Source organism: Salvia splendens, chromosome 16, assembly GCF_004379255.2.
Source record: "Salvia splendens isolate huo1 chromosome 16, SspV2, whole genome shotgun sequence".
In the NCBI taxonomy this organism is placed as follows: domain Eukaryota; kingdom Viridiplantae; phylum Streptophyta; class Magnoliopsida; order Lamiales; family Lamiaceae; genus Salvia; species Salvia splendens.
Window position 1 is genome coordinate 30630909 of NC_056047.1, and position 16596 is coordinate 30647504.

At 38.8% G+C, this 16596-nt stretch overlaps 1 protein-coding gene across 1 annotated transcript; it reads left to right on the forward strand.

The window, feature by feature from the left end:
• Window positions 1–14419: 14419 nt before the first annotated feature.
• On the forward strand, window positions 14420–15379 carry LOC121771772 (protein ALP1-like; the record flags this gene model as incomplete). The annotated part of the gene is made up of 1 exon (XM_042168645.1): window positions 14420–15379. A coding segment is annotated over one exon (960 nt), but the record flags the coding sequence as incomplete, so codon positions are not given.
• Between the last annotated feature and the right edge of the window lie 1217 nt (window positions 15380–16596).

A 16596-nucleotide genomic window follows, 5' to 3' on the forward strand; every position in this document is an offset into this window, starting at 1 on the left:
AAATAGGATCAGTATATTATTACATTGTGTTTTCTTGTGCATTTATAAGATGTTTTATAAACATTTAAATGTATAAGAAGCAAACAAAGTATAAGTCTTTTGCTTAGTAGACTGGTTGTGGGCGTCGTCCACTTTAAGGTAACACAGTCGGTTCTATGCAATGCTTTGCAAAAGAAAAAGAAGAATTTCACAACCCAGATAGGCTTATACTACCTATCGTGAAAGGTTGCAATGCCAGTCCGATTATTTCTAAGCCTTTCTGAAATAAGATGACGTTGGTGTGGTAGAGAACTGAATGGATCTAACAGCAAGACGTGCCTTTATGCTATCTACTAAAAGACTAGGTCTTGATAAAATACTATTTCTTAATCTACATACGTTAGCATTGAGCATACAGTATTGATTATGCACTACTTTGACTTATCAAAAGGTGTGGGTTTTCGCAACCCAATAATCCTGATATATTGGGCAGTGGTGATTAATATCTAGCGGTGCTAGGATTGCTATTATGTTGAATCGTGCGCGAGGTGAGTCTCGTTTGATAATGTCCTCAAGAGGAGCTTAAACAAAGTTTTATTATTAGGAAACTGGTCAGTTGGAATTTAATTATTCCATGAATAATAAATAAATGTTTCTTGCTAAGTCCACTCTTGGAATTGATAAGATGTTAATTAATTAAGTCCATAACAGACTTAAATTAATTAATGGACATTTATATCTTAAGTGCGGGAAATAAATAATAAACAAAATGGAAACCCGGATTACTTGTAATTTCGGATTTGGATGGGGAGGTCAATATTACTTCTGTAGTGGCTGCTCGTAATATTCCAATATAAGCTTGTATTAAATTGTGGGTTCAATTTAATTAGTAAAAAGCTAATTGGGGGAGCCCATATCCAAAACCTTCTATAGATCCCTAACTGAGCCCAATATGAACTTAATATAAATTGGAGAATAAATGAGACAGAAAACACAATTTTTAAAGATGAAATTTTCGTCCCTTCTCTTTCTGAAGGAGGACGAAATTTTCTAATTTTTTCCTCCGTGAGTTTTTCAGCTCCTCCTCCGTGAGAAAGTTCTATCTCTTTATTCGAGTCCTAGTATTTTGATAAGATCAACCCACCCTGATATCGAGATACAGTTCGGGAACTAGTCAGAAGATCCGTGGTCTAGTATTGAAGATCATCGTGGAGAAGGCGCGAGCAATCGACGATTCTTTGGAAAATCAAATCGGTAACTCTAAACCGTAGAATTCATGTTTTAGGATTTATATTCTTTAAGCATGAATTATTTGTGTTCTAGCATGCAATTCTGTGTTAACATGTGAATAGATTAATCTCATAATCTGTCAAATAGATCCTACGTTTGATTTATTTGTTTTGTACAAGTCTTCCGTTGTGCAAGGAGCTCCAAAACCCAACGGGGGGAGGGGGTGTCGACCAAGGGAGCGCCACACAGGTGGCCTGGCCGGGGCTCTTGGGCACGGGCCGCAGCTCGCTATTGTAGCGGCCAAGAGCCGCGGCTCCCGCCCAACATCTATTTTTTTTCTTATTTTTTATAAATACACCATTTTTTCTCCATTTTCTACCCCATTTCAATCTCCACTCTTTTCAACGAATATTTGGTTTTAATTTTCGTTGTATAATTTTCCCCTTTATATAATACAACCAATATTTGGTTTTAATATTTTTTATTAAATTATGCAATTTTTTATTTGTTTATTAATTATAGTCCGATAATTTTTATTCTAGTTAAAAAATAAAAATAAATAATAATTTATGGTTTGGGCTTGTTCACTATTGGGATGGATAAGTTTTTTGTGGCCCGACCAAGTTTCTTGGCCTTGGACTAGGGCTCCATTATTGTGGACGAGGAGCTAAGGGTATCCACTATGGGATCGCCGCGCCTATAGCCCCGGCGGGGGCGATCGCGGGGCGGATTATAGTGTAGGCGACGTCCGCCCCGGGGCGGACGCCCATTTGGCGAAAGCGGGGCGAGGACGCGCCGGTCGGCCATTAGCCGCGCCTATAGGCTCCACCACCCATTTTTACACCATTTTCAAACTCTTCCTTCATTTACTATCTACATTTTCACTCTCTAAAAATGCACGATGGAGACGACGAATCACCCGACTCGCAGGAATCGGGCTATGGTGGCAATCCTTCACAGCGTCTGGATACGGCGGCTATCCTTCTCAGCTGTCGGTATATGGCGGCTATCCTTCTCAGCCGTTAGGATATGGCGGGTCTCCGTCCCAGCCGTGGATTTGGGGTCAATCTCCCCCGCCGTGGGCATCGAGTCCAAACCTTCCTTCATCTCAATCGTGGAGGTCTTCTCCAACGCCCCCACCTTTACAGCGGAATCTGAGTCGCTAGGCGTTTGGAGATTACAGACCCAACCTCGACGCGTTTAACCAGCCGCGTCCGGAGTCCCCTTTCCTATCCAGCCAATCTCCTCACACCGAAGCAGATCAAGACGCACTGGATACCATGATGGGGCTGCTCAGTTCCGGTGTCTCGGATACGCTTACAGCCCTGGTGGAAATGCCCGTTAGGACCCAAAGCAATGACGGGGGCGGCGGCGGTAGGGCCGGCGGCTGCAATGGCGGTGGCGGTAGCAGCGCCGGAGGCAGCTCGGGCAGCGGCGTCGGCAGTGGCGGTGGCTCGGGCTCCAAACGGGGCAAGCTCTACACCAAAGCGGAGTCCATTGTCGTGGCGAGGGCGTGGGATGCCATCACATCGGACCCCATAGTGGGTACCGATCAAACCGCGGGGAGCTTTTGGCGGCGCGTCCTGATGGCATACGACGAGTTGAAACCTGCAGGCGCCCGAGAGCGCGACCCAGAACAGATCCGCAAAAAGTGGTCTAGGATTCTGCCGGCTACCAAGCGGTTCGCGTGCATATACCAGAACAATCTTCTCCACGCTGAGAGTAGCCGAAGCGAAGCAGACGTGAAGGCCATGTCGATGGGCCAATACAACACGGAGGGCTGGCCGAAGTTCACAATATGGGAGGAGTATCTAGTCCTTGCGGATTGTCCGAAATTCAAGGTAATCTGCGCGCAAGAGGTCACTGGAGCTCCCGGGCCGAAGCGTACAAGACACAACCTTGCCGGGGACTACAGCAGCGGAAGCGGCTCGCACTCGTTCGAGCAGAACGACGAGCAAGTCGAAGAGCCCGCCCCTACACACACTCGGCGAGGACGGCCCCCGGGACAACAGGCCTCTATCCACAGCGCTAGAAGGGCTCGAAGTGCCTCCCGCCTACCGTCGGCAGCGTCTGGATCGCGCATCCCGCAGCCCGCCCCAATCTCACAGCACATGGTTCCTGGTCCCCATGAGGTCTTGAGGGAGAACCTCGATGTGCAGTTGATGCAACAACTGCAGGACGTCTGCAGCAAATACCTAGCCACCGATGACCCGTATATCAAGAATATATACCAGAAGCTCATCACTCGGATTGAGCGTCGTCTAGAGGTGGCTGATATGCTCCTGAGGGAACCGCGGCGGACAGAAGAGAACGCAGAGAGGGAGGAGGAGAAGAAGAAGGAAGAAAGAAGAAGAAGAAAGAAGAAATAAAGAAAGAAGAAGAAGAAGACGAAGAAGAAGAGAAGAAAAAGAAGAAGAGAAGAAGAAGGTAAAAAGAAGAGAAGAAGAAGAAAGAAGAAGAAGAAGAAGCAAGAGGAAGATGATGATGATGATGATGATGAATGAAGAAGACGAGGAAGCCGACTCCGAACACCGAGTAGACGGGTGGCCAGAGTTTTATTTGATTTTTATTTTAAATATTTTCGTTGTTATAATCTTTTACCAATTTTCAATACAATGAATATTCGGTCTCAATTACCTCGTTTTCTAATTATTTACATTGCGATGATTTTAATTATACCTGATCGAAACTAAAAACATTTTAAAATGAAAATTGATTATAGAATTTGGGGTTATTGAAAGTGTCTATCATAGTGGCGGAAACAATTTTTTGCGACCGTGGACAATAATTTTAAGATTATGGACAAAAATTGGGTCGAGGCTATTGGGATGTTCGCCTTATATCTTACAGTCGACACTCTAAAGAAGTTTATATGGAGAGAGAAAGGTGAGGCAAGCGACTAGTACAGCGGCAGATAAGAAACAAATTATATTCACGGTATCCTTTTTCGTCATGCTGAAAAGATCGCAAAGGCAACAACGAATCTACATTGAACCCCACTACATTTTTTATTTCCATAAAAGTCCACCGCAGCAGCGGTTTCTGCCTCGATATTGTGTGCTGCTTGCTCAACTCCCTCGGTTTTCCTTTTTCATTTCTTTTATACTCATCAATATTGAATTATTCTTGTTATATGAATCACATGCTATATCGCGCATTATTGCTTGTACATTTTCATGTCTTCGCCATGTCATGGGACAACACAAGAACTTTTCCCTGCCCTTTTTTTGTAAATCAATCAAATCGATCATTATACTTTACCATTTATCAAGTCTTAAATAACATTTTATTGGCTTAAGATAGATACTTCACTATTTCTCTATTCTTTATTACAGATAAATGTTTATGGTTTCTGATTAATCGAAAATGGAAAAGTAGGTGTCGTACATGTGATATTGAAAGTGGCATACTAACCTACAAAGGAGAGTATTTATATATTTATAGAAAGTTGCCCTTTATATATTGAGATCAAATATGTGGAAAGAGTTTCAATCTTGCACAAAACAGTAAAATATAGAGAGGCAACCTAGGCTGCGGCATCACCCTTAATTTTGAAACTTATCACGCACCGTCAATTAAAATATAAAGTAAATCATGTTGATAGGAATTTTGATTTTTACAATCATAAATTTTATAAAAATATGTTATTTTCTATTAACTTAAAAAATGGCAAAATAAAACAAGTGGACTGCCTTATTAGTTCTTAACATTCAGATTTGTGACACTACATACTCCTAATATAAAAATAGCATCGAATGAATCTAACGTATAATATAATTACAAATGTAGTATTTTTAGTTATTTTTTTAATGAAAATGCCTATATAGCTTGAAGGGTATTCTTGTCAATCCCTAAATTTAGGGACATATGAATTCTATCAAATTTCTATCAGCAATTTCTTATTTGATTTCTTAATAATTTATGGTACTTCATACATCATTAAAGTTTTCTCACTGTTTGCACAAAAAAATTCTTATATCCCTCTATTTCTAGTTAGTGGTAACAATATACTACTAGTTATATCATATAGGAAATCCATTGACAAATAACAAAAATTATGGAAAAGTAAAGTTATTTATGCAATAAAATCTGAATCAACAATACACAGAATAAAAAATATTTCACATTTAGTTAAATGATATAATAATGATTTTCTTGAAAACACTGAAGTTGTTGACATAAGAGCATCCGCATTGGTGCTCTTGCGGAGAGTCGTGCTCTTGCCGACGGTAAGTGCATGTCTGTGCTCGCCGCTGTGCTCTTGCCGATGACACGACCATGCTCTTACCATCGAGCACCGTCGTGCCGACGGCTAGAGCACGAGCAGCCGATGTGACATGCTCTGGTTGGCCGTGATTTATCATTTTTTTTGTTTTAAATTTGAAAAAATCTCAGAAACTTATATTTAATAAAAAAAAATTCCCACTTCCCAATAAAATATATCCATTTTTTCCACACTTTAAATTTATTTTATCATTATTTTTACCCCAAAATTAACACATTCATCTATAAATACCTCCATTGCAACACAAAAATTCATTCTACACCAAACAACTCTCCCAATCTCAATTTTTAGGATTTAATAATGTAAGAGCATCTGCACCGGCACGTCCGTCCGTCCGTCCGTGCCGCTGGCACGACACACCCCTGTCCACCGCGGCGCTCTTGCCGCTGGCACGACTCTGCTCGATAAATAGAGCACGTCCGTGCCGCTGAGCAGGGCGACGTGGCACGTTTCTATTGGCCGTTGGCATTTTCTTTTTCTTTTTTTTTAAAAAAATCGAAAATAATACCAAAAATTAAAAAATATATATTTTCGGATTCCCAAAAATATACAGATTTTATTACCATTTTTTGAATTTTTTTTTAAAATTTCTTTTAAAAAATTAATCCCAAAATCATCTATAAATACACACATTCATCATCCATTTGGGTGAAATTCAGCCACGAGAAGTGGGTTTTTTAATTTTATGAATTTAATTATGTAATTTTTAATTTTTAGGATTTTAATTATGTAATTTTTAATTTTTTGTAATTTGTAATAGTATTCCGGATATTTTTAATGCATTTTATTTTTGTTGAAATGTTTTTATTTAAATTGAATAATACAATGGTGGGACCCTTGAGCTTGTCCTTGCGGAAGAGCACGGATGTGGGTGTTGTGCTCTTGCCTAAGGACAGTGAGTAAAAGTGGGTCCGGGCCCACATACATGCTCGATGGCAAGAGCACAGACGGAGATGCTCTAATTTTTAATTTTTTAGTAACTTGTAATAGTATTTCGGATATTTTGAATGCATTTTAATATTGTGCAAATGTTTTTAGTAATTGAAATATTTAAATTGAATAATAGAATGGTGTGACCCTTGAGCATGCTCTTACGAAAGAGCATGGATGTGGGTGTTGTGCTCTTGCGGAAGAACAAGGAATTAAAAATGAATAAATGTGGGTCTGGGCCCACATCCATGCTCTTGGCAAGAGCATGGATGTGGATGCTCTAAATGTGGCAGAAATCATATGTCAGCAATACAATGAAGTGACAAAAATGCTCTTATAGGATGAGGGTGTTTTAGTCCGAAAAAACATCATTCGTGATTATGTTAAACGTGAGGGTCCTCTGGTGCTATTTTATCTGAAGGTCTAGGTGTCACAACCCAAAATGTTAAGGACTAATGAGGCAGTTTACTTAAAAAACAATTAACTTTTTAAACAGTTATTTTCCCCGGTGTGTCAAACGATGAACCCGCCGGGTATGCGAGACATTTTAAATTCTACAGTACTTAGTACTCCCTCCGTCTCATCTCAAGTGATTGACTGCTTTTCGGCACGTGTTTGAGGAAAATGATTATAAATAGTGAAAGTGTAGATAAAGTAAAATAAGAGAGAGAATAATGTAGATGAAGCTCCCCAAATTGCGAGAACGACGCCCACTCACCGGGGTTGAGTGGGTGTCACCTCTTACTCCACAGAGTGCCACGTGTAATGGTCGCTTCGACTCCATAACCAAGTCTTGGTCTCTGCGACGAGACGTTCTCTATGGCGAGTCACTCGCAACAGGGACTCGATGCGGTCTCGTCCCTCCTAGATGAGTTTTCTCATCCGCATGAGAACTATTGCAGAAGCTCTCACAATCCTGAAAACAAAGAAAGTAGTAGTAAAATTTTCCAAGATTCTAATTCCTCGGTTTTTCCTAGGTATTTTTTATCTCAGTTTTTAGGATTCTTACAAATTTACTTTATCATCTCTCATATTTTATTATCCATCTACTTAACTCACAGCATAAAATCTCGTGCCATATAGATATGCTCCACTTAAAATGCGATGGAGGGAATATAATTATATTATTATTATTATGTTATTTTTAATTGTTATTATTATGAATCCTATAATAATAATAATTTCCTCCATTCCTCCATAATTGAGTTGGTTTTCCAATTTGGGAAGTTCATCTTAGTTTAGTTATTTCTATATATGATAATAATTAACTAATTTTCTCTTTCATACTCCCTCCGTTTTTTAAAAGTAGAAACATTTAAAATGACACGGGTTTTAATGAACAATTTGGTAAAGTATGAGAGGGGGAGAGAAAAATTGGTAAAGTAAGAAAGAGGGAGAGAACAATTGGTAAAGTAAGAGAGAATGAGAGAAAAAAGTAATGGAATTAATATTAGTGGATTATGGGGGCCACTTTATTAGTGGTATAAGTGGTAAATAAATTGATGTATATGGGTGTAAAGATTTCCTAAAATAGAAATTTTGAAAGTTGCTATTTCTAAAGAACGGACTAAAATGAAAAGAGTTGCTATTTTTAAAAAACGGAGGGAGTACTTTATTTTCTCGCATACATTTTTCTCCACTACTATATTATCTATCCATTTAACACAATAAACATCTATTTCTTAATTTTTGGGCTGAAAATAAAAGCCTCAACTAGCAAAATGGAGAGAGTATTATTATTGTTATTATTTTGTTATATATTAATAACTTAAATCATATTACAATTATAAAAGTATTAGTATATGATTATATTATTTATTATTTTATTTACAAAATTTTTAAAATAATTATGTTAATTAGTTAATTGAGTTATTATTGCAATTATATAATTTAATTTAATTCATTAATATAGGTTCCAAATCCTAACAACTTTTCCTAATATTTTCTAAAAACGGAATAAGTAAACTATTAGTATGGAATTTGTTAAATTTTTTGTTGCAAGCCTTAACTCTTTCTATTTATAGGCATTGGCTATTTAAGGATTATTTGGTGCTTACCTTTATACATATTTTAGTTAAATGCAATCAATTAATTTTAAGTAATATTCTGTTGTGCTATTTACATTTTCTTAGTTTATTCATAGTTAATATTATTGTTATTAGAAAGGTTGATATATCTTTCTTGTACTTGTAAATAATATATTAATTATTGCTTTTGATTTAGTGTTGAAATTAAAATATATAATTTAAAATCTTGATATTTTTCCAAGCACAAGAAGATAAAGTTGTTATGAATTATACTTTTAAATATAACATACTAGTAAATTGATTAATTTAATTTACATTGTAATCCATTTCAATTAAATTACTAATTAAATGGAGAAAAGAATGATATATAAATAAATGAGAGAAATGAAAGATTAGGAAAAGAGAGAGGGAGAGGAGAGGATAGAAAAATAATACTACATTTGTCTAAAAAACTTAGTTTTAATAATGAACAACACAAGTTTTAGTAAAGAACTGTTCTAGTAATAGAAAGATAAAAAAAATTGTGATTGAAATATTGTTAGTGAAAAATCGGATACACATATAAGACCAAAAAACTTATTATAAGTATATAATGATTAATTTTGATTTACAGCCCACAGTTAAAGAGTATGAGTTTTTTTCATGGACTCACATAATAAATGTAAAGACTAAAATATATTTAATAATATAAATATTTGAAAAACAACAAAAAAATATTGAATATATTACAAATATACTTCAAATGTGATTAACTATTTGTCCAATGACATTTATTTTTATGAGATAACAGAAAATGCCTAACTTTTTTTCTTTTGTTAATAAAGTTCACGCTTCATTTTTGTTCACATCTCTCCATCATAATCGGGCCCGCCATATGTGCAATTAACTAATTGTGTGATTTTTCCTCTTGTACGAGTACAAGATTGTCATTCTAATATTTTAGTAAAAATCACGTCATTAAGATTATTCAACATTCTTGATCGTAAAAGGAGTATGGAATGCAAATGTGCCGCAAGGAATTACTGAAATATAAAAATATAAAAGAAACACCGATTTCTTTAGGGATATTGATCTCTAAAACCATAAACTTTGTCCAAAATTTGATATTTCCCATGAACTTTGAAATTGGTCTATAATATCATAATCTTTGCATTTTGTTTGATATTCCCAAACCCACCCAAATAAAGATATTTTCATCAAAATCTTATTTTACGGATGCAACCGTGATACGTTTTATGATATTTTAAACCATTTTTTAAGTTCATAGCATGTAGGATAAAAAGTCACTTTGAAAATAACGTTGATTTTATTGTGTCAAGTATATGATAAAAATGACTCGTAAGTTAGTCAAATATAGTATAGATATGTTGTGGAAAATACCAAACAAAGTGCAAAGTTTGTGATATTATATGTCAATTTTAAAGCTCATGGGAAATACCAAATTTTAAGCAAAGTTTATGGTTTTAAGGACCAATTTTCCATTTCTTTAAATTAAAATATATTAATAATAATCAAAATTAACTACGCTCTTCGTCCCAGCTCAAGTGATTAATTTTTTTGGACGTTATTTTGTGAAGATGATAATACATATTTAAAATGAAGAGAAAGTAAAATAAGAGAGAATAATAATATAGAAAAGTGTCGTATCTACATTATTCTCTTATTTACTTTACTTTCTCTCCACTTTAACTATTTATTATCATTTTCCCAAATACGTGTTGAAAAGCAGTCAATCACTTAAAACGGAACAAAGTCAATCACTTAAAACGGAACAAAGAGTATAAAATAATAAAATCTATTCATAAGTGGTTTGAAAGCTTCTCTTGTAAAATATGAGCAACATTAAATCCTTCTAGAGCCCAAAACTTTCATTTGTCGTAGCTATTGTGCACATTATTTTGCCATTCCCTAAGGGCATCCGTAGTGGTGCGGATGTCTCGGCGGAATTCTCTGCAAAATTCCCAAAAACACCTCCTGCCACGTCATACGGAATTCCCACTGCACAGTGGCGAACTTCCCCTGCGGAATTCCTATCGGAATTCTCACATTAAATAAATCACAAATTCACAAATTAAATAATTTCCGGAAGTAAACAATTTACGGGATTAAAATTTCGACGCGAATACGGAGAAAATGCAACCACTTTATTTTTTTAAAAAAAATTACATAATTACTAAAACAAGTACATTATTTTTAAAATAAAAACCGGCTCCTCACTCCTCGGATTCCCCGCCGCCGGTTCCCTCGCCGCACCCCTCGCCGTCGCTATCCGACATCGCGTCGAACCCCAAGTCGCGGCGCATACTGTTGAGGAGGGGTCTAAGCTTCCGCTTGTAGTCGGTCGCTTGGCGCCATTCCTGCATCGCACGTAACAAGGCGTCATGTGCGGCGATGCGGGCATAGGAGGGGTTCTCGGGATCCGGATCGTTTTGGATGGGTGCTACCGATTGGGCCTCGGCGGATCCGCTGGGACTGGGACTTCCCCTTGACAAACACATCGCGGACCTTTGCCCAATCGGGCGACGGCGGCGGGCCGACGATGTGGGAGTGGGGAACTCTGCCTCGACGGGGGGAGTTCAGCGGAACCAGCACTGCTGCTGTACTCTCCGAATGCACTGATCCTCGTCCGCGTCAGCAACGTACGCCGGGACGCCCCGTCCCCTGCCCCCCTGCCTTGGCCTCCCCTCCTCTCTGTCACCGGCGGATCCTCCCGGATCGGAGAAAGCCCCAACTCCTCGAACGAGAACGTGTCAACGCCAGTGAACTGAGTCTAGAGAGGAGTACTCACCGGGTTGTCCGTCGACAGTAAATCCATAAAGGGCCGATAGACGTTGTCCACCGGCGATTGGGGGACACCCGACCTACTCCCCCCGAAGCGCCAGGCGATCCCTGCATCATCCCGGGCATCATCATCCCCGGCATCTGGGGCATCACCACCGACATCTGGAGCATGATCTCATACCACTATGGGTACATGTTGTAGTACCCCGGTATCATGCCCGATGGCATTTGGGATTGTGGCAGCATCCCCGGAAATTGGGACATCGACTGGGACAATTGCGTACTCCTGCCGATGGGAAAATGCGGCGCCGATGAATCGCTCGAGTCGGGAGAAGAATCACTATCGTGGTGCTCCATTGATGATTCAAAAGAATGGTATTTAGAGAGAGAGATACTCGTTAAAACAAATGGTGCGAATGAAATGAAGTTCAACGGGATGTATTTATAGAAAATAAAAAAAAACATTTAATGCACAATACGGGACGTCCGTGCGGAATTCCGTGACAGTCCACGCAATGGCTGACGTCAGGACGGAATTCCGCGCGGAATTCCGCTAAATTCCTCGGACCTACGACGTCATCAACCCAATTCCGTATCCGCGCCCGGCAGGCCTAATGGCGGACGTCCGCGACGGAATTCCGGGACGTCCGTGGGAATTCCGCGCGGAAGTCCGCCATTGCGGATGCTCTAAACGATTCCAATGAACTCCAACGAAATAAAAAGAAATTATGAAAATTAAAATAAAATCATGAAATAATAAATAATAGATATTTATCTTGATGTTAGATGGTCAAATTTCAAATGACAAAAATTAGGGATGAGATCGACTCGTCAACTAGTTTTACAAGCTAATACTCCATCTACTCCACAAGAATATGCACTCTTTCCTTTTTAGTTCGTCACATAAGAATATGCACTTTCCAATTTTGGAAAGTCTTTTCTCTCTAATAAGGTGGGACACATTCTTCACTAACAATATACTTTAATTACTTTTTCTCTACATTTATCTTACTTTCCCAATTTTTCATTAAAACTCATATCAAACTCAAAGTGTATATTGTTTGGGGAACGGAGGGAGTATAAATTTTAAATTCATTCCAACACCGTTAGCGTTTTCTGCATCGTCTACTGAAATTGGTCAGTATGTCATTTCCTGGATTAGAAAATTTTGAAAAAAAAGAAATTATATATCACTTCAGAAAGTGGTACATTAAAAACGATTGACTATACAATGTTAGATATAGTTTCATTGTATTTATATACTCCTTCCGTCCCCAAATAAATGCACTTTGGGTCGGCACGAGTTTTAATGTAAAATTGGTAAGTAAGAGAGATGTAGAGAGAAAAAGTAAATAAAGTATAGTTAGTGGAGAATGGTCTCATCTTATTAGAGAGAAAAGACTTTCTAAAATTAGAAATTGCATATTTTTATGGGACGGAGTAAAAATGAAAGAGTACATATTCTTGAGGGACGGAGGGAGCATGCTGTTAAATTTTTTATAAGTCGGCATTTTATTCGAATATAAAACCAAGCAAGAGATTGGAATTACCTGCGCCTCGGTTTCATATGCAGTTTATATGTATAGACGTTTCGGCAAATCTAAGCCAATTATGACAAATTATTAGATGAATATATCAAGTGTATATCATATATACACATGTAACACAATCATGGGCAGAGGTTCTTATATCATCTGCAAGTCATTATCTACTCCTGTTTCTAGTTTTCTTACCCACTCTTAACATTATTATTTTGGTGGGGCATATCATATTTTCAACAAAAGTAAATTCATTGCATCCTCTCCTAATATTTAGGTTATAATTATATAGCATGGCTGCTATGACCTGACAAGTCAAATTTTCAGAAATATAACAAATGAAAATCTTTAATTTGGCAGGTTATCATTAAAAAATGAATTTTAAAATATTTGAGCGATACGTTTAAATCAAGGAAAAATATTTAGTTACAACTCACGCTGTTAGAATGATTTGAAAGACGCTAAAGGCTTGAACGAAATCAGGCCAAAGAGTGTAACTCAGGTCTTCACTGGAGTGTGCCAATGCATGATGAATTTATTTTCGCAATCATAGACCATACGATTTGTGAAAAATATATTTTGCTGGTTTTTAAGATTTCATTTAAATTTTTTGTAACTTCCTTTTACTCATTTACAATTTGTTGGAATTTCTCAATCGCATGTAATTATGTAAATAATGGATATAACTATTTTCTAGTCAATTTATGATTTGATAACAAATCTCGTTCTTAAGAAATTATAGTTTCTATGAATTTTCTATCAGTTCATTCATTGTTGTAGAGTGGTGGCATCAAAACAATAGGTTTGAGATTTAAATATTTTTCTTGGCATGAAAATATCTCGTGTGAGTGTAATATGTTGATCAATCCATTTAGAACATGGTGAAATTAATTATCCCAAAAACTATACAGTTTAATAAAATGTAATGTATTATCAACAATACATTTATTAGAAGCGTGTTAAGCAATGTCAAATGACGCTAGACGGATTGGCGTAGGATAATATATTACTACATATTACCAAAACATTTAATCATATTTTTAGGAAACTAATAAAATAATAGTCAGCACATGCTCCAAGTGATGAAAGCTTAGACCATCCACAACGCGTCTCGCGCCGGGCTCGCGTCTCGTCTCGGAGAGACGAGACCCCCGCGAGACGCATTGCAGCGGCCATCTCGTCTCCAGCTCGCGACCGGCTCGTCGCGTAGCTCGTCTCGGAGAGACACGAGACGAGCTGTCTCGCCACGCGCCCGAGACACGTGGCACGTCCCCATGCGTGCGTGACGCCCACTCGCTGGCCCGCGAGTGGGCGTCGTCACTGATGACGCAATAATTCATTTTTTTTTTAAAAAAATCGATTTTTAATAAAAAAAAAAAATTTTTTTTTTTCAAACGGTAATATTACCGTTAAATATTTATTTTCATTTTTTAAATTTTTAATTTTTTTACTCTATAAATAATTCTATTCCATACTCATTTCAAACACAAACACACATCTATTCCTCTCAAATCCTCTCTATCACTCCAATTTCCATCTTCAATCAACTCAAACAAATGGATCCTTTTGAGCAAATGCGTCAATTAATGGAACAATCACTCGAAGAAGATCGACGACGAGAGGCGGAGGAAGCCGCACCACCCCCACGACGCTCCCGGAAGTACATCAATCGGAACCGGGAGGAAGCCGCCGCACGGTTAGTACGCGACTACTTCTGCGATAACCCGATTTGGGGAGATACCTATTTCCGTCGCCGTTTCCGCATGCGGAAACCGCTATTTCTCCACATAGCGAATACTTTGGCGGCCAGGGAGGAGTTCTTCCGAGAAGGGTTCGACGCGGTCGGTCGTCCCAGCCACACGACGCTGCAGAAATGTACTGCAGCCATCCGGCAGCTTGCGACTGGACAAACGGCCGACATATTCGACGAATACCTGCACATCGGAGACAGTACTGGGCGCTTGTGCTTGCTCAACTTCTGCAGAGGCGTCCGGGCAGCCTTCAGTGACGAATTTCTCCGGAGGCCAACCACGGAGGATTGTCAGTTCCTCCTCAACCTGCACGAACAAGTGCACGGATTCCCCGGGATGCTTGGCAGTGTCGATTGCATGCACTGGCAATGGAAGAATTGCCCGGTGGCTTGGAGGGGTTCCTACACGAGCGGCCACAAAGGCACCCACCCAACCGTTGTACTCGAGGCCGTTGCCGACTACCGACTTTGGATCTGGCACGCGTACTTCGGGGTCCCTGGCTCGAACAACGACGTAAACGTGCTCCAACAGTCCGACCTCTTTACCGAAGTTTTGGATGGTAAAGCGCCGGCCATCAACTTCGTCGCCAACAACCGACGGTATAAAATGGGGTACTATCTCGCCGACGGCATCTACCCGAAGTGGCCGACCTTCGTGAAGACGTGCGGCAGGCCAGCGAACCCAAAGCAGGCTCTTTTTGCGCAGAAGCAGGAGGCTGCGCGCAAGGATGTGGAGAGGGCGTTCGGGGTTCTCCAAGCGCGCTTCAACATCATCAAAGCCCCGGCTCGTTCGTGGTTCATGGAGAGCATGGTCGACATCATGTATACGTGCATAATCTTGCACAACATGATTGTCCGAGACGAAGGACCCGATGCCGGAAATTGGTTCGACCCCGAATCCCCCGGAAGCTCAACTGCAAGTAGTCCGCCGCGAAGTGGAGCGCATCCATCTATACAAGAACGGTTGGCTATTCGGGCAAGGACACGCGACTCTAGCGCCCACACCCAACTCCAAGAGGATCTAATTGAGCACATTTGGGAAAACTTTGGCGGAGAATATTAAATTATGTCATTTTTATTTTTTTAGAATTTTAATTATGTCTTCGCTTTTTTAATGTTAAGTTGTAATATTGTTTTAATTTTAATAAAGTGTGTTTGTTTAAATTGAATTGGGTTTTAAAAAAAATTATAAATTAAATTGAATGAATAGTAATTAAGAGACGGTATAGAGACGGTTAAGAGACGGAGCGTTGCAGCCTCCGTCTCTTAGTTAAGAGATGGAGGAAAAAAGGACAGTGGGGCCCTCAAATAGTGCTCAAATAGTAGTTAAGAGACGGTTTAAGAGACGGTATAGAGACAGCGTTGTGGATGGCCTTAATCTTCAAACTTCTATAATAGCTAGGGCTAAATTAGATCACTTTTGAGGGACAGCCTTACCATAACTTGTGATCACATAGGAAAAAAAAATTCTTTTACGTATTCTAAAATTGTAAATATTTTGGCAACATTGAAGATTTGACAACTTGAATAGTGGTAAAATATGTTACAGCCACATGCTAATTTTTTAAGTGAAATATTCACGTGATGTTACTCAATGTTTGTGCCCTTTCCCCCCTAACTAGGTAGCATAGTTAAACATCAAATTATTTTATCTTTTTTTCAATTCTAGCTTTAGCTAAGTGGTCAGTTGTTGTGACTAAACCCTAAGCTAGTGTAATCAAATTTGTAGGTGTATTAGAGCATCTCTAATGGTTTTAAGCTAGTCATAGGTTAGCCATATGCTAGCCACAAACTCCTCATGCCACATCATCAGGACAAGCAACGGACAAACAATAGGCTAGTCACAATAAAAAAATTATAAAAAACAAATAATTAACAATCACACAAAATACGGAATTAAATTTACGACACAGATACGGAAAAATTCAATAATAATATTTAAATTAAAAAAAGTACATTAATTAAAAAAAATTACATTAATTAAAAAAACCCCTCTTCCACACACGAGCCCCCGCCTCCGCCTCACTCCTTGTGGCAGTCGCCCTCGCCGTTGTCGCCGCCGCTATCCGGGACCCT